The sequence below is a fragment of the Larus michahellis genome, chromosome 1 (assembly GCF_964199755.1).
Source record: "Larus michahellis chromosome 1, bLarMic1.1, whole genome shotgun sequence".
NCBI classification, from domain to species: Eukaryota; Metazoa; Chordata; class Aves; order Charadriiformes; family Laridae; genus Larus; species Larus michahellis.
In genome coordinates this window covers 52,921,010-52,940,272 of record NC_133896.1, presented here as the reverse complement: position 1 = coordinate 52,940,272, position 19,263 = coordinate 52,921,010, and the positions used below count along the sequence as shown (strand labels likewise).

Here is a 19,263-nt window from a genome sequence, read left to right as displayed (position 1 = left end):
AAGTTTCTGGAGGCAAGTTTTCAGACTGCTAAATTTCCCATTAATTTGAAAAGAATTGTGTGAGGGAGAAAAGAAAAACACAACCGTGGCATACACAGTTCAGTCACATAGGGCAAGAATTCTTGTTCTTTAACATTTCTTTGATCGGTTATCTTCCCCTCTCCTCTGGATAGAACAATGCCTTTTGACAGCCGTCCACTTTGTAAATGTGAGGTTATACATTATAGTGAATTATAAACACAAACAAGCATACGGGACTGTGCCACGCAGTTTAAAAATAAAAGCCCAAGGGAAGATCCTTTAGTAAATAACAGCAAAGTTCTTCAGAAATGTATACAGGTGAAGAGGTGCGCTCTGGTTTAGGAAAAAATGCCTTCCCCACACAAAGCCAGAATGAGAAGTGTTTCATTGGTGCAAGGTTACCCACCAGCAGCAGTGTGGTTAGCCACACTGGTTTGATTTGGTTCTGACAAATTCACCCCCTTTCCTCACCTGACCTGTGAGAATGAAAACCATTTTGAGGCCTCTTCAGGTTTGTACAGCAATAGTTAAAAGAACACACCAGCCCGCAACAACGGAAAAGCAACAACATTAGAATCTAGTGAAAGAGAGAGAACTAAGGTCAGTGCCATACTCATTTCTAGGTATTCATCAAAGAGTCCATATGCATTCATAGGTTGCAGATTGTAGTCCTTTTCCCACTGTGGGAAGCTTGTTTTTCTCTGTGTGCCGTACTCTTGCCGTAGTTTTCTCCTGGTCCACCAGTTTTGAATTAGCCTACATTTTCAAATAAATTAAAGAAAGAAGGTGAAGGTTATTATTAGCTATTCATCACAGAACTGGAAGAGGCTAAGCGTGCACAACACACCTTACAAAATAAATTTCCCAATGCACAGGAAAATAGCGCGTTAGTAATACACGTGGCTGATGACACAGTGCAATAGGTACGAAAACAGATAGAGCTGAGGGACTGTAATTCAGACCTAGATGTGGTTAAAATAGAAGAGGGATTTTGACATCTTTTCATTACTTATTTACCTTCTTTTTCCCTACACAGAATGGCAAATCGCTTTAGGGTCTGTTTATATGGCAGAATGCAGTGCTGTGTGGAGATCGCTGAGCTCTAATTGAGAAATCAGTAAATAGAGTGTTAATGCTTCCTGTGTGTGACGTGGCATCTCTACACGGCTCTACAATGCGCAGGGGTAAAATTCCCCAGGCAGTCCTGGAAGGGAAAACGCAACCTTGAATGGTGTCTGCTGCCAGACATTCAGAGGAACAAAGGGCAGATAGAGATGTGCAGACTACTGACAAGACATGATGGCCAAGAAAAATGATGGCTGACGTAAGAGCTATCTCCACCTCAAGAAGTGGGGGAGCTGTACTGGACTTCAGAGGGAACACATTGTTCCTTAAGAAAACATGTGTAGGAGCACCGTGTGAGGCACTGAGCCATAAGGGAAATGAATGTTCACATCGGAAATTAACACCTTTGCTCCTCCAGGTCAGGGAGTTGCACTGGTTTGGCCAACAAAGGACATGAGTTACAGTTAGCATAGAAAGCAAAAACTGGTGAATTGCATGTTTTCTTAAGACTTAGAGATGATTTTTCCGTTCAGGCCATTTACCAGAGAGGTTATAGCTTTTTCTATCTTCCTTAAAGTGGAGTTTCAACTGAGTGCAGGACATTAAGAACCTAGAATTTAGAAGTGCAAGAAAAAAATTTAGAGGTACAAGCATGAACTTCAAGCCAAAATTTGGAAATACAGAAAATATTAAAATATTGGTTTTGTCAGCTTGCAGCCAGCCACTAGTGCATAAAAAGGCGGAAAAGGCCTTTCTTGTGAATGAGACACGGTTGTGATTATGGGAGAGTTAAAGGCACATCTCTGCAGTCGGTAACACCCTTTGGGACTTTGCCTCTCCTGCCCTGGCGATGAGAAAGTGGGAGGGCCGAGAACTGAATTTCTGCAATGGCAGCAAATTGAGGGGTGAGGTGGCTGGGAAACCAATACGCCAAGACAGATCCCAGTTAACTTCCTTCTTTGTGAGAAAGGAAAACCATAACCAGTGTTACAAATACCAAAGGCCCCTAGTAAAAGTCAGAGATGCCTTTTTCTGATTTACATGTGAGCAAAATGTGAACAATGCAATGTAATGTCATTTTAATATGGATGCATGTTTTTCCCTCAAGAAAAACATCAACTTGAAATTGCAGTTTCCCACCTCCAAATGAAGCAGTAATTTATACTTTGTTTCTTAGTCTTTGCAAATATATCTAGGCAGGAAAGGAGAATGGAGGCACACTCAGAGATTTCGAGGTGGTGATTGTATGAAGCAGAAGCACCACTCTGACATGCCAGTGTTTGTATTAAAAATGTATCCACTAAACATTCCGTGTTCTAACACAAACCCCATGGCCTCTTCTTTGTTATCTTTGAAACCTAGTTTTTAACTCTCGGATAGAAATTTCAGAAGACAAGCCAACGCCACATGTATCAGTGAGAGATGTGACGGCATGTGGCGGGGTTCCTGTCGCCAAGGAACACCTGGTGGCATTTCTGACTTCTCCTGCGTGTCTCTGCGGTCCCTGTGGGAGCACATGCCTGCACCAGAGCTGGGCTGCCACCCTGAAATGGTGCAAAAACCCACTCTCCAAAACAGGCTGCTGGTTCTCCTCTTCTAGGGCTGTCTCCCAGGGAAATATTCTCTGCTATCAGCTTTGGCACTGCGCAGTGCTGGCTCTGCCTGGGTCTCGTCAGGCAGTAGCCAGCACACAGGTGGAGGTGCAGTGATGTTCTACTACAGACTACAGGATTGCCTCCAAATCCTCTGGCCATCCACATGGTGTTGGCTCCGATCATGCTCTTAGCAGAAATGATGATGTTTTTTTTTCCACACAAAAAGGAAATGTGCTTGCCTGCGGCATTGTAGAGAGGTGTAGAGAGGTGGATGTTGGCCTCTTCTCCCAGGTGAATAATGACAGGACCAGAGGTAATGGTCTGAAGTTGCGGCAGGGGAGGTTTAGATTAGATATTAGGAAGAATTACTTTACTGAATGAGTGGTCAGGCACTGGAACAGCCTGCCCAGGGAGGTGGTTGAATCACCATCCCCAGAGGTATTTAAGAAACGTCTAGATTTGGCACTTCAGGGCATGCTCTGAAGGGCAGAGATTGTAGGTTGTTGGGGTTTTTTTGTGGTTTTTTTTTTTTGTGTGTATGGTTGGACTTGATGATCTCAAAGGTCCTTTCCAACCATGAAGATTCTATGATTCTATGATTCTATGATTTAAGGCCTAGAAGGTGGTCTGAAAGGTGAAAGGTTTGGAGAGAAAATACAACTCTCATCAGAGTAAGTTGAAGCATCTCACATTGTTCTGACTGTGTGTTTTTTGTTCTGATTTTTGTTGTGACTCTAAAGTGAAGAGACTGACTTCACCTGAAGTAGTTTATTCCTATTAAATCACTTGTTCTTAAACAATCTTCCCCGATCTCCTTCTGTCATCTTCTTTAAGCCCCTTCTGTGCTCTTTATTAGGTTTTGAAATCCCTATTAACAGGTAGCAGAAAGATGTAATGAAAACTGACAAAAGAGGCAGGGAGTGGAAAGAGAAGGATCAATACTGCTGCTGCTGTTCCCTCCTCCCCACCCCAGCTAATTCCTCCAGCTGCAAAATCCTGGCAAGCCGGGCTAGGCGCAAACCCTGGAAGATGGAGAGAGATAGCGAGCTTTGAGTACCTTGATTGCCAATTCCTCTGTGCATTTAAATCATTTACTCTGTTCCCATTACAGCTAGATGTGATGAGCACTGAGGCTGCCCGAAATCGCTGCCGCGACACGTTTCTGCAGGTGAGGGACCGAACTCTGCACTAACTCTGCTGTGGATCCTGCAGCGAAGCAAATCCCTCTGAACTTCGCAAGGGCAAACTTTCTGACAATGTCAGCTCTCTCTTATATTTTCCCACTTACTAATTTCCCTTGATGACCTGCCACACCATCTCTAGCATCAACTGTCAATATTAATCATATTAAACGTGCTCATTAAATACCAATCAATAAGAAATGAACCAATAGGAAATGAATAATCGTCTATCTTTTTAGCTAGGGCACAGCTCCATAATACCCTGAAGATCACCAGGGAACTTGTCTATATACCAGTCAGTACATTTTTCTGTCTCTGAGAGCGTATGTGCCAGCAGCGCATTTTTTCCAGCTCATACCTGCCCTTTCAGGCATCTTTTATCACCCAGCAAGGAGAAATCCAATTTAGAACTTACTGGCATAGCTAAAAAATGATACATACAATATAATATTTCCTGTGTAAGGAATACAGCAGTCCTACAGTTATTTTCAAGGAGTTTTAGCATGGAACACAATTTAATGAAATCAAGTATTTCAAATATAATATTTATTTGTTAATAGTTATATTACATTTTCACTTTTGCAAACTATGTCCAATGTGAAAAAAAAAAAAAGAAACACCAAAAAACATCTATCTGTATATGTCTGGAAATTTATATTAAGAGTTTTGTATCCTAGGGGGGATTTTCTATTGTAATGACTACTGTATCTTGCTTTTATATAACTGGTCATAAGGAAAGCATAAATTAACTACTCTTCTGTGACCTATGGAGGCATAGGCAATATATATACTTACGGGTAGCCCAGTTCCATGAAATTATTCCAGGTCTGCTTTAGCACCATTATAATACCCATTTGCATACAGAGATCAATAAGGCATCCACTAGGGTGGCACTACAGAAAAAAAGATACAAAAGGTTAAACAGAAATAATGCTGAGTTTTAAAGCATCCCTTCAAGACTAGAAATGGCTATTAGATAAATTACTTAAAGGAAATTAAATGCCATTCTCCTCATTTTTATACAGATATAAACTCATGGGAGCATATGGGACTGTATCATACCACAAGCCTTTTAAGCTTATCATCTAATTCTCTGCAGAGGTCAGAATCAGCTGAAACCAATGCAGTTTTCACATTAGAGCTTCTAACATGTTTTGGAACTGTGGGTGGGACAGAGGCAAAGGCTACCAAATTTCTCCAATGATTTTAACAGCTTCTGGGGAGGTTGACGTGCATCAAGTCAAAGAATGAACAGAAAATGCCTCCTGGCTGCACAGGCAAACAGTTTATACCTAGACGATAGGACTAATACTGTTTATTGAGTACTATTTAATGTATATGACTGAGCAGACTGTGCAGCTATTCTCTTTTTGAAGAACAACAGCTTTTGGTGTCTTTTGCTGAGTCCTTGCTTGCTTTAGCAGTGGGTCCAGACCTTGAAGAAGTGGTGCTGGTTTTGGGAGAGACGCTCAGCTAGTACAAATTCAGGTAATTCCACAACTTTTCATCTAGTATTGGAAGAAACAGAAAAGGACAAAAAGCTTTCTGTCCTCAAAGAGAATTTTGCACTATCGTCTTTGAGGATCCAAACAGTAGAGTCCAAGCTGTATAGTTAAATCCTGGGTGTTCTGGATAAGTCGAACAGATCACTGGCATAGGACTGGAACTATTTCTCTTTAACTTTTAGGGAGGAAAAATTAGTTATCACCTGTAACAAAATGTGATGTGTATTTCTTATACATACTGATTTATACAGTGCTCAGAACCTAGGTCCCTGTTGAGGTTTGTGTTGACCTCATTCAGCTTCTCTTTAGATTAACAGGGTGGCAGATAATTATTATTTTTTTTTAAATTAACTTTTCTGGAATTATTATTAAATCATCATCCTTCCATTTTTAGGAATCAGTCACACGAGCCAAAATAACCTGAGAAAGGTAGGTACAGTATTAATGAAGTAGCAGTGATGTTACAACCATAAAATCACTATGTATGAATTGCGGGAATATGCCCACAGACACCGGACTAGACTATATCGTGTTATTAGATGTCTTACACTTGCCTTCATTCAACAGATTAAAAGAGGGCTATTGGAGGGGTATCTGGGCATTTTATTCTAAATTATGCTCCTAAGAAGACCTAGCACAGATATGGTCAATATAGTTGAGACTTTTTTTTATTAGACAATTCTTTTACTATTAGGCTTTTTTTTTTTTCTCTGAAAAAGCCAAAATAGTAGGGACTATTAATAGTAGCTTCCACCAGCAACTGACCCAACCTGTAACACCTTGCTGCTGCTTTTCCCTCCCAAACCTTGTTCTTTGTTCCTCCCATCTCTGCTCCTGCAGTTGAGGTTCTTTCCCTGTCCTCTAATGCCTCTGTGAGAGGATTCAGCCCAGTAACTCATCAGAAAACTAATTCAGCCAGAAAAAGAGAGTTTTCCTGCTGATAGCAGGAACTGAATAAGCTTCTCACAAGGCTGGACAAGACAGCACCAGTGCAGCGGAAGAGGAAGGAGAAAACTTCTGGGGAAAGGCTCAAAGGAAGAGCAGAACTGTCCTCTTTTGGCAGCAGCAAGCTGTTAGGTCAGCTCAGCCCCTCTCAGACTTTGGAGGGATGTTCAGTAAATTTCTGTCTGCCCATTTATCAATTTTTTTTCCCTGAATGTACAGAATTCACTATTTCAGAAATAGGATGGCTTTTTAATATTATTCCTTTTTTTTCCTAGCGTTTGTATAACGTCTATTAACCAAAATACGTATATATCTGGAAGTGTTTGTAAATTCATGTTGGCTATGTAAGACCTGTATTTTCCACTTGCCATTTGTCATGTATTTGCAGAGCTGTTTCAGTTTTTCAGCTGTGAAGCAGGAAAGAAACCATGGGATTTGAGTGCGCAAAAAGCAGCACTGGAAGCTACATGACTGATCAAGGATCTGCTGCTGTTCACCTCCAGTAACTGTCAGATGATTTTTGAATTCTGAATGTATTTGCCAAAAAACTGGGATTGGCCCTTGAGCGACTTGCAAAGCCAATCCCTCATTGCTCTCCAAATCCATTTGGTTTTATAGACATGGAACATCATTCCAGTAGCTCTTTTGGGAAGTTTGTTCAGTTGCTTTGGTCAATTTTCAAACACATTGTATGTGTCTGGATTTTTAAGTTATCAGTTTATTATTTTAGCTCTCTGTTCAGCAATGCTAGGGAAGCTGAGAGTAAAAGGTTTTTTAGAAGCAAAAAAGTCATCAGATTCATATCTGACTGATTCATATCAAGGATGAAATATTTCCAACGTAAAAATATGAGTAAAGTTTAAACCATTTGATACCACTATCCGAATGTGATGCAAACACTGAAACTGCTAGCACTGGAAAGGGCATATATATCAATAGGTAGATACTTTTGTAGCAGATGGTAGAGTGTCCCTAGTGTGCAGTTAGCAACTGAAAACCCAATAACACACTCAAAAATACCTAGACAGTTATGTGTCTGCCCCTGCTTCCATTCACTGCATCTGCGGGCAGCAGATAAACCAGCGTGTAGTTAGTGAACACTCACCTCTTCCAGTCTCCACCGGTTTATCAGCCTTAAGTAGGCACCAGGGTGTCCTGTAAATCTTTAACACAGGAATACGCATCAACTATGTTGCATAAGCAGTCTGTTCACAGTAGCAGAAGAAAGCTCACACTGTTGTTTTAATCTAATGTCATCTTAGTGTGATTGATATAACTATAAAAGATATTATGCTGCAAAAAAAAAACTTTCAGGGGATTCCTGGAATAATCGCCATGGAGGACTAAGTATATTTTTACCTCTAGTTTTATATCAATACCAAATACTCTGCTGTTGGATATTCCGCATATGCAGAGAAAAGAGAAAAACTGAATAAAATTGTTTATATCAGTTTGCAAAAGGGCTTTCAAATGCCAGTCCATTTCCTTACACCATAATGTGGGCTGTGATATCTGCCTTTCTGTGAAATCAGTGAAAATGTTAGTTTTCATTAGGAAAACATAATTTTCTTACAATTCTCCCACGTTTTCTGCCAAAATGATTCCCACAACTTCCCACATGCAAATAATCCATACTGATGGATTCTTCTACTCAAGTTCTCTCTACCCAAAAGCTCTCTTGCTTTTAGGGGACTTGCAGAGAGAGACATACAAATATATATATATTTCATTTTCTGTGGAAAAAAAACAACTCATAATTCCCTCTAAATGGTTCAAATCATATAATAGAAGCAGCAAAGTATTCAGGCAGTTGGACTAGATGATCACTGTAGATCCCTCCCAACTGAAATTTAATCTGTACTATTCTGTTCTGTTCTTAAAGAAAAAGACACAGTGTTAAGTCGTTTACTTACCTGTACAAATCACACACATAAAGACAGGGTGAAGTGATCTGTGTGTATAGTATTGTGGGATGCATCAGTTCCCAGCAGTGAAATTGTTAAGAGTTAGCATTGAGCCAATATGATGCTAGGAAATGAAAACTACATGTCTGTTTCTGGGCTTTTGAAAGGAAAGTAAAACTGCAATCTGTCCTGCTTTGCTAGTATGGAATTTGCATTTTGAGATGTGTGATAATATGGTCCCATTTTGTTTCATTACAGTCAATTGTATTTCTTCTCTCTACTTCATTTTGCACATATGAGGATGCAGATCTCAATCCTACCTTCCAAGGAAGAATGCTATATAAAAGGTAGAACTGTTCAGATTGACAAACTGAAAAAGAAACATTTTCAGAGTGAAGCTGTTCTCCCACTCGGATTCAGTACGAGGCTGCTCTGTGAAGAAAGAGAGCACAGTTTGAGAGGTTTGATCAGATTAACAATCTCTCTTGGCACAAAGGCTGCAGGCACCTAGCAGAAATGGGAAAGTATTTGTAAATTAGCCTGCTGATTTCAACATATAAGCTGACAGAAGAAACTGTATCCAAAAGCAGCACACAGCAAGCGAGCTTGTAAAGACTCTTAAAAATCTCTTCTGATACCTGAATATGTATATTCCCAGGAGACTGTAAGAAAGGGGTTGAGATAATGTGTATATTAAACAGCCCTCCTGGATTCCTGTGTGCTTTACAGGCTCAGGCTCCTTTTCTGCAGCCTACCATAATGACATTGCCAGAAAGCACCCCACTACAAGCAATGTAAGTGCCTTTTTTGTTAGAGATGCCACACTGAACTGGAGTAAATCCTCCTTGGAATTCTGTTTCATGGATTTGCCCACCATGCTGGCACCTAAGGACTCTACACAGGTATCAGTGGAGTGCTACTGCGTGACTCCCTTTCTTTGTCCCAGGGAGCTCATCGCAGAAGACTAAAAAAAATATTTTGCAATGGATGGGGTAAGGCAGATGGGAAAGGGGAAGACATATTTTTCCCTTCAGGTAGGCCTTTAATCTCCATCTAAAGAGATATCAAGACAGAATTTAACAAAACAACTCCTATGCCAACATATAAATACCATGTCCTGGAACTACTTTTCAGTTGGCAGGAGCTTATTAGTCAACCATTGCTGTGAACAGGAGTAATCAGAGGAGAAGTGGAGGTATTAATGGTGACTCTGAGTAGCATAATGGTAGTACTCGTACTACTTCCAGATTAAAGTACTGGAAGTACGGAAACAATGATAAACTAGACTCTCTTTAATTAGAGCCACCCTACCCATGAGGAAATTTCAAATAGATGCATCAACAAAACCATAAACCAGACCATAAATCAACTACTGTGTTAGTGATTTGGAAATACCTTTCGAGAATCCCAAGTTTGTGTTTATGCCAGTACGTACGTATTTAGCTAAGCAGAAGGATATAAAGCATAGTGGATTTTTTGTGTCAGTCTGTGGGAAGGAGGAGTTTGACTTTAACAAGGTTGTTGCAGATGAAACTTTGCTCATATGCCCATCAGAGGCAATGGCAATGCTCTGAAAAGCATAGACATGAGCTCTGAAAAATGTCATGTAAAGGCTGAAGAAGGACATCCTGAATGTAGCTTTGCTGCCAATCCCACTCTGAGCTTATTACACTGATAAAGATCGTTCAAATCAAATCAGCTACTTACACCATCACAGTAAAAGCCACAAAACAGTCTGAAGATTCTCAGAACAGCTTGACCCACTGAGTTTTCATACAAGTGCTTTCTGCACAGGGTACAAGAAGCAGACCTACCTTGATGATAACCTGGCAGAAAGTAATCAAGCTCTTACTGTCCCCAGGTTGTCACAGGGAGTACAACGGTATAGCCTTTGCAAATCACATACTTGGAAGTCACGTTTCTCAACTGTAACTAGCAGGTATCTTATCCATGGATATGGGATGGCAAAATTATTTTAAATTTACAGCATACAAATGAGGGCTCTCAGTCTAATAAGGAACAACAGAATAAAATGCTATCTTACACAGATGTGCTTTGAACACATCAGCCATGACTTCCCAGATGTAGAAAAGCCCTGACACTAGTTAAAATCCGCTCTGTGTTTCCTCTGAGATGACACCAAAATCTCTCCACCTGGTCCAAAATACCTTACGGAACACCATCAATGTACACAGGTATGCAGAGAAGCTCAATATAATCTCCTCAAACCGCTTCTACACATGCCATAATAAGGTTTGCCTTCAGCAAGAGTCTCATTTCAGGCTTCTTGACACTAAGGAGCCCTTGCCAATTGCCACCAACTGCTGCAATCTTCGACCATGATCTGTATCTCCAGAGACTCTGCCTAAGCCATGGATATATGAGAGATGGCCTATTGCTACCCCCAGGACAGTGCATGCTGTCCTTAGAAAACACATTGTCCTTACTCTAGCATAAAGATCACCATTATGGGTGAGCTGAAAAGAGTACAGAAACTTAAAACACGATTAGACTTTGGGTGTTGGTAAAGCTGATGAGTCACCCAGTTATTTTCTCTCCAAATTACTCCCCTTCTTAAAAGCATATGTTTGATAGACAATAAGCACCTTAGTTTCAAGCTTTAAATTTGGCTTCCAGAAGTGATGCCCCCGTTTCAACGTCTTCACAAAATGTGGGAATTGTGAGTGCTCAATCTCTCTGAAAACTCATCCTTTTTCTCCCAGGGTAACAATATGTTTACATTCTTACAAGGTATGGGGTTGGAACAACAACCAAGCATGGTAGGTGGGTGATTGTTGCCACCACTGATTGAATGGCACTATAGCTTAGTTTATATACTCCTTTATTATAAACTTAAGAAAACATTAATTCCTATGGATTGCAAATTAATCAGTATTTCTCACATTTATACAGACAGTTTGAATGCTATCACAGTATAGGGATCAAAAAATCAGAACAATATAATTCAATTTTGTATTTAACATTGCTTACCTAAGTTTGTCAGGAAAAGAGCAACTTTTTCATACAGCTGTAACAGACAAGAAACAGCCTCTTAGATGTGTGACCAGCTCAAAAACATAGGACTTCTTTCTAGGTAGAGTAACTGCTCTTACATGTTAAATCTGACACCCAGATAGTGTCTGTGATGTTCTGATAATGATGATAATAAAACTATACAGTAATAATACAATAATGATATAATCAAACAAGGAACAGTAATATTTTTAAAGCTTATACTCAGATCTTTTCATTCACAATATACGGAGAACAAAAATGCAGTCACGGTCCCTATTTTACATACAGAGTGAAAAAGGGTCAGATAACTTTTCCAAAAACACAAAGCAGAACAATAAATAGCACAACTGAGATTTTTCTTTTAGTTACTTATGGAACATTTATCTCACAAAAAAAATCACCCTAGTAAGAGCATGCTCTGCTATGTTGGGTATTTTGGGCTTTTTGGTTTTGTTTGGTATTTTTTTGGTGCTGAAAGGAAAGACACTGGGGAGACAATGTTGCTTCAGAGAGTCTTTAGTAATCCCCATCACCAGACACATTTCTTACTCTAAGTCGGTGACATTGTTCTACCTCCTAAGCGGTACTTTCTGTACTTAGCAGATACCATGCTTTCAAACTCTCTGAGAGGCTGTTAACTTCATAAAGCTTACAAAAATTAACTTGGGGGGTTTTCACAATTAGTATTTGCAAAGGGTTTTTGAACCTATAAAGTACATCACCACCAACATCAGTATTAGTGTAAATTAATACAATGACTTCCATTTGCTTTAAATGAGTCTGGAGCCTGTTCCTACACAATGCTAAATGTCCTTAACTCTCACTGATGTCTACAGGGATACAAAGCTCCTCATATTCCAGGCTCAGGTACTTATTTGTACCTAAAGTGCATATCAGCAATGTTTCTTTTCATTTGCAGTTATCCTTATAAACTCTTGCTTAAATTGAGATATGTACAATTTACAGTTCAAACTGCCTGCTTAAGAACTGAAGCCATCCTGAATTCTCTCATCCATGTTAACAACCAATTCTTGCTTAGAATAGCTTTTTGCTGCCTTTGGAGTAAACAGTTTTGTTTCAAGTAATGAAAAAGGTGGTTTCTTCTAGGTTTAAAAGCATCTCTTAAGGGCAACTGTAAAAGTGCTAAATGTCTGGGTGGTTTATACCCTGATCCCAGCAGGGAGTGTGCTATTTTATAAATGTACATTGCTCTGAAGAAGGGGGTATCAAAACTGTATTTTGTTGCTATTCCTCCTGGAACAGTAAGACTGTTTTAGAGATTCTGTTAACAATGTTTGGATCTAATTATCTGCTACTGCAGTTTATTACTACTAGTCCCAAGGGGCTGTGTTTAGGATCATAAGCTATTCTGTGTTCATATTTTCTATCGGCGATATCATTGGAATTAACAGGTTTTGTTAACCTAGGTAAAGCTAATGATTGTTCCAGGCTGCAGGATTATGTGGGAGACATTATGCTTGAAGGTCATTTAGTTTTGTCACGATGGGTCTGTACTGTACGTATAGAGGTCTCAGACCATCCAGTCTAGAAGTTACTTGTGGTCTAGACCCTTCCCCTGATGCTTGGAGAGGTTGTCAACTCACATCAGAAACACTGGTGGGTTTCCAGGCTTCCTAGCACTGAATTCCCTACTGTTATAAACATCTTGGTCCATTCTGGTTTTATTACTGTAGCTTTGCTTGCTCTCCAGCTACTTTTCTTGAGTCACAGTTTGTAGAAGATTCAACTACCTGAATTGCTTATGGGGATTTTTTTTTTTTTTAAAAAGAAATCCCATTGCTGTCCTTCAGTAAACTACATTAATCTGTCATGGGAAGTGAGGGATTATGTTCTTAAATCCTTCTTTTGAAAAGCTCATGCAGTTTCATATTTTGGGGATCTTTTGTTTCCATGAGCTATATCCAGATCTAAGGCTGTGGTGTTTATTGCATGGTAATGAGTATAAGGCTTAAGAAATCCATCTTTGCAGCAGTCTATTTATTTGATGTATTTTAGGAAACAAAACAAAGTTTCTCAAAAGGCACTTTCAAGCCATTTTCCATTATTTTAAAAATTTCTCTAAGCTGTAAAACTCTTTGAGAACCAAATAATTTTGTTTGTGCAGTATTTCTTTGTTGCTGCTTCACTGCATATACAATTACTTATTCTGAGAGTTTGGAAATGGATGTTGTACTGACATAGATACATACAGTTTTCTTTTTATTTCTTCTATGCTTATTGTGTGCTCTAGGTAGATTAAAGAAAACCCCCAAAAGCTGCAGACAACAAACAATAAATCAAAAATAACATAAAAGAAGAGAGCTCTTGGTACAAATTCAGAGAGAATAACAGTTTCCACCTCTTCTTTCTGCCCTTTCTCAGCCTATAGTCACACCTTAGGAAAAACATAGGAAAGTCAACAGTTCTTCATAGACTGTCCTAGTCACCAGTGCAGTCTTGCCCATGCCAAAGGGAGAAGTGAATTTCTGCAGCAAAGCCTCTTGGAATATCCTGCTATATAAACAAGGGTCTGCTAAAATTAATTTTTAGATGATGGAAATGCTTGGGTATTGCACAGGAAAGAAAGTTGTCTCCAAGCTAGCACTTGGAAATGTACAGGCCTGAAATAACATCTTATACTTCCTCTGGGAAGTATATCTCCTGAAGCAAAGCCTAACACGCTTCTTGCAGAAGACACTTGCTACTGAGTGGGCAGAGATACACTGTCCTGGCTCCAGTACTTGGATGGTTTGTAGGTTCATCCCTTCTCCCCCTTCATATGTATTCTTATAATGTCAGTTGACAAAAACCTCTTGCCAAGAGCAACTAATAGAAGACCCACTGCTATCAAAGCAATGTACAGAAGTACCTGCATCTCGATGGAAGGACGAAACTCGTTTCCCATCTAATGTATGCTACTCTGTCTTACTGGGGCTGTTACCACATAGAAATTCCATTTTTGTCTTTGTCCCAAGTCTGGTTCCAAACCAATTCACAACAATAACCTGATCTCAGCCAGCCAGACCTCTACAACGCACCCTGACCATGTCTCTGGTGTATCCTGGCAAAGGCAGCTCATGGAACAAGTCATGGCTGCTCAAGCCTCGTGAGGTTTTCAGCCCAAGGGAGTTCCGCATATGGACATTGTGTCTGTATATGCATGTCCTCACCAGTAAACTACTGGCAAAACTGAAGCTGGAATTACTGAAATAGTATAAACAAGAATTAAGATTGGCCACTGCATTTAAAAAATAACATTAAAACACTAATTAAAAAGAAGAATATTAATGAAGTGGACTGAAACCTGCAAACATATGAGAGGACAAAAAGAGGCAGAGGATAAAATGGGAGTATGGGCATGTCTCCTTAAAATGTTTTTTAGAACATTCCAACACACTTTACATAGTGTTTTGGGTTAGGAATTATACTTTACATAAATAGTGAATGATGTCCATAAAGAATAATGCCAAGCCCGGCTTAGGAAGATACTCCATTCCTGCCAAAAAATGAACCAAAGCATTCAGTGGTCTGCAGACCTAGTTATCTACTGATCTGATGGCTCGGGTATAACTTTGGATATGTTTGTTTTACTCACCACATTCAGTAGCATGATGATGCAAAAGTTGATGCACACTGCAGTCCCTGTAGTTGCAACCTGAGAGTTATTCCTGATTAAAGCCCACTTAAAGGCAGCAAAAGTGCTGACAGTCACAACACGGTAAATAACAATGCCAAAAACAGCAGCAATCACCACACAGATCTAAAGGAAGAAAGAATCAGAGAGAAGAACCTGAAAACTTTCAATAGAACAGGAGTTAACTTCTCCCTGAAATTCTGAAAACTAAACCAATTAAAGACTTGAAAAATACATCCATTTAAATTTCAGACAAAGGTTTCAACATGAATATTCTTCTTATTGCGAAGTCCTTTTTATTTTCCATAATGCAAAATATCTTTGAAATCATATTAAAATAATTTTTTGTTTTAAAAACATTCTTCAAAATGTACCTCTTCCTTAGCATTAATGTGGTTGCCATTCCCAGAGTGTTGCCAGCTCTGGAATTAGAAAATTTCCTTACATGTATGTTCCACGGTGTGCAAAGGCTAATCTCAAACTGATGTTCCAGCTTGAGGCAGTGGAGCCTCTGTCCCTGGAGACATTCAAAACCTGTCTGGATGTGTTCCTGTGCAACCTGCTCTAGGTGACCCTGTTCTGGCAGGGGGGTTGGACTACATGATCTCCAGAGGTCCCTTCCAACCCTACCATTCTGTGATTCTGTGATTTGGGATGGATTTTGTGCTTTGATGGACTTCACACTTACAGGGAAAAACGTCTCCATTTGTAAGCACAGCCTCAGTAACAACCCTGGCAAGCTACCCTAGCAAGCTGTTTCTTGCCGCAGGTCTGGAAAGATTCTGCCTAGGGAAGGTAACAAATTCACTTGCCCTTGTAATTTCTTCTCTGATGAGACTTTCAGCACACGTGACAGTTATAATGTGAAAGCCACGCAGCTGAGCCAGGCTGCTAAATCACTTGATGTTCCATATACAACAGTTGAGTACTAAATGACAACTGTTTTCCATTGTGACCAATTTATGCCACAGTTTAGCAAACCACCGAAAGGACAAACAGTTGGGAATTAGCATGGGTGACTCATCTCATAGAAACTCTGACACAGTACCTGTTCGCCACCTTTTTAAGTAAGGAGAGAGGGTTTCTTCAGTAGAAGACAAATGATTGTTTGCAAAAGATAAGGTAGGTGTATTCCAAGGTTATGCATAGGTAATGTAAACCTATCAAAATTGGAGAACATCTAAGCTAATTGAATGGGCAAAATGATTTTGAAAACACTGAATGCTAATCAAGCTGGTTTCATATTTCATTAGTTACAAAAATGATAGACATAATCCCAGTGCAGAAGAAAAAGAAAATTGTGTGTGAATGTGAAGGATTGTCTCTGGATAGTGTTGAGGGGAAGAAGGACCACTTTCTTAACAGGGAATCACTAACGTGGTTGGAGCTGTGTTAGTCAAGTTAGCTGTGTTAGCACTGTGAGAGTCAATGCTGTGAAATTTTGAAAACCACTCTAACTTGAAGCTTTGATAAGGATATATCTCCTGTACTTAAAGCTGTAATTTTTAAGGAATATTTTTATGGAAACGGGGGAAAATTCAGTGTTTTTCTAACTCATTGGAAGCCTACGCTATGCCAGCAATAAAAAATATCTTCAGTGAAAGTAATCCTTGTCTTGTTTCAAGGACTGTTATGGGGACAATTTGTGGTGCACACAATTCAGAGCAAGGCTACTCTCTCTGGCACTTTGAGCAAGATCTGTCACTAGGCTAAGAAGATTAATGACTGCCTTTGCAAAGGGTAGGGAGTGACAGCAATCCCCCTTCAAGAAAGAAGCGTAGGGAAAACATGCAAAATCTATTCTGAGCAGAGACTGCAGTCCTGAGCAGACGTAAGTGTCTTCAAGGGCTCAGTCAGACAGTATGTTGGCTCCTTGTGCCCAGTGTTTCTCCACGCATCTTTGTCGATCCATCTGAAATACCAGAGCACAGTTCACCTCAATAATGCTCTTGCCTTTCTTGTCCAAGACTGCTTTGGACAATTTTGAAGCCATTGGCTTCTTACAAGCCCTCTTCCCTGTTCCCTCCCATCTCAGTGAAGCACAAAGCTGCTGGGCTAGCTCACCTACCTGCCTTTCCACGGCTCCTGAAGTTATACACATATATCATTTTCTACCCTCCTGGAAAAGCCCTAGTAAATTCCATAAGGGTCTGAGTTGATGCAAACTGCGTTTTCAAGACCAATCCTACCACTACTGTTGTCATGTGAATAACAGCAAATAGCAGATTCAGTTAACTTAGAGGATGGGGACATTTCAGCAGAAATGCATGCAGCTCTCTGTTAGGAGAGATTTTGCTACTGCATTTAGTTTGGTACCCAGAAGGGAGAGAGATGCCTCATTTTAGACAAGAAACATAGGTTTGTCCATTTCCTTTGGTCTAGGAATACAAAGCCTCTTTCCTTCCTCAGCAACGCACTGAAAAACTGGAGATATTAACATCATTAAGCACTCTAGGCACCTTAGGTTCTCTCTAGAGCCTACGAAGAACAACTGCGTCTTCCATGGGATCTCTCCCCATCGCTCTGCACTGTCTACACAGGGAGGGCAAAGAAATCAGTGAGTGAATTCAGTCAGCTGCAGTTGGTGATTAAATGTGATAGCATCATTTTTCTGGCATGTGTATAGCTACATATAGCTTTATGCGTACAGCCTTAATAGTACTCCTAAATCTGGACGTTGAAGGAAAGACTTAACCAACTGTGAGACTCGGTGAAGAGTGAACTAGTGTAGGAGTTTACAGAAACTTAGGCAATTTGCTGCGTACGGATTTTCAGCCTGCAGTAAACACGCCAGAGCCTATTTCACTTTCAAGTAATCATATCCAATATCCCCATACTCTCTCAGCAGAGATAATGTTATTTTGTACTTTTTCAATTGGTAAATAAACAAAAGTTCTCAAACCATAAAAAATATTCCGGATGCAGAAACAATGAGCCTGCTGCATTTATCTGCAAATGCTTGATAAGGCTCTGGCTTCCCGGATATGGGGTTCATTCGTTCTTTCTTGGAGTACTTGGCTTCAAACTGTGGACGTATTTCCTCCTAAAGAACAGACAGAAAATGTTGACGTACAGCACAGGTAGGAAAGAGTCTGTAGGAAATTTCAGAGCATTTATCAGATCACTGTTATTGGGAATTACATCTTTGAATTCAGCAGCTGGCACAGCTACTATAAAAGCTGAGCTGGGAAATCAGGTCTCCTTCATGAGAACTAGAATAAATCACCATACCCATAAAACCATATTGGAAGTATTTAGTAAATTCCCCAATTAGCCACTCATCTAAACAATACTCTTTCTAACTATATGGCTGTAAGCTAGATCATTTTAATGTTGATGCCACAGAGTTTTCCAGCCTGGTATTATCCTATTGATACTGAAATTCTACAAGACAGTGAAAAAAAAAACCAAAACCAAACTCCTTTTTCCAAAGCCAATTGCTGTTTGCTAGGTAACTGGTTACCTTCATATTATCAGCAAAAGTTTCTCACCATTTGAAGGAGCCATGCCATCTAATATTGCTCAATTCCTTCCTAACTTGCACAATATTATTAGCAGGGACAGCTTTCAGCAGCAGAAATGTCAAGTCCTGCTTTGCCATAAAAACTCTTCTGAAATGAAACCTGGTGATTTTGTAGGAAGAGGCTTGGTTACATCTGTTTACAGCCTTGTCAGAAGACAGGGTTCACTCTTAGTTCAAGTAAGACCTCATGGTTTTCAGCTGCAGTAGGGCTACCCCACTGCCCCGTCATCTATAAGGTTCACCAACAGTCCTGCACCACCTCACCCAAGTCTGACATCAGGGATGCTGTTAGAGAAAAAAAGAAAGCACCCGGCGGCAAAGATGGAAATGCTCTGATGCATGCTGGGGAACTGGCCCACGGTACAGCTGGCTACAAAGGCAGCTATGGACTGACTTTGCAGATTACCCACCAGGCCTCTGCTGTGCATTTCTTCGTAACAGCCAAGATCCCAGCTTACCAAGTTCAGCCACTTCCGGTCCTTCAACTGCATTTAATTGAACTTTGACTGACGGAAATTTCTAAATGACCAGACCTTAAATGACTGCATTGAAATAGGTGAATGTTAACTGCTTATACAGTTCTTTAGAATGTGAATAAAAATAAGATATTCTAAAATCCTACATCCTTTTTATAAAATTTCCCTGGGTAAAAAAAAAAATAAATTCATGTCTCATTCTCATTCTCTCAAATTTTGAAGGCACTTTGTCAACACATTTAACTTCCAAATTCAAGCAGCAACTTAGTAACGTGGTATTAAAAAAAGTTAAGAGGCACGTATGCTCAGCTGCAAAGGCTAAGCGTGTTTCAGTGGAGGCAGGGTAACAACTTGCTCTTATTCTACCTTGCTCAAGTTATTCCTGCTGCATCAGGGCTG

The 19,263-nt window shown here is 39.9% G+C and overlaps 1 protein-coding gene across 6 annotated transcripts in view; it reads right to left on the bottom strand.

Annotated features, from left to right (window-relative positions):
* The window catches only part of ANO4 (anoctamin 4), a 201,939-nt gene that overhangs the window by 14,499 nt on the left and 168,177 nt on the right, over window positions 1-19,263 (bottom strand). For all 6 annotated transcript variants that reach the window (XM_074575938.1, XM_074575927.1, XM_074575917.1 and 3 more), the window contains 7 exons: window positions 17,768-17,908; window positions 14,827-14,991; window positions 11,208-11,244; window positions 8,537-8,648; window positions 7,418-7,475; window positions 4,658-4,755; window positions 635-777 (listed from right to left, as the gene is read on the bottom strand). In XM_074575938.1, the coding sequence (XP_074432039.1) occupies window positions 635-777; window positions 4,658-4,755; window positions 7,418-7,475; window positions 8,537-8,648; window positions 11,208-11,244; window positions 14,827-14,991; window positions 17,768-17,908 (754 nt within the window). The remainder of the gene's footprint in view (window positions 1-634; window positions 778-4,657; window positions 4,756-7,417; window positions 7,476-8,536; window positions 8,649-11,207; window positions 11,245-14,826; window positions 14,992-17,767; window positions 17,909-19,263) is intronic.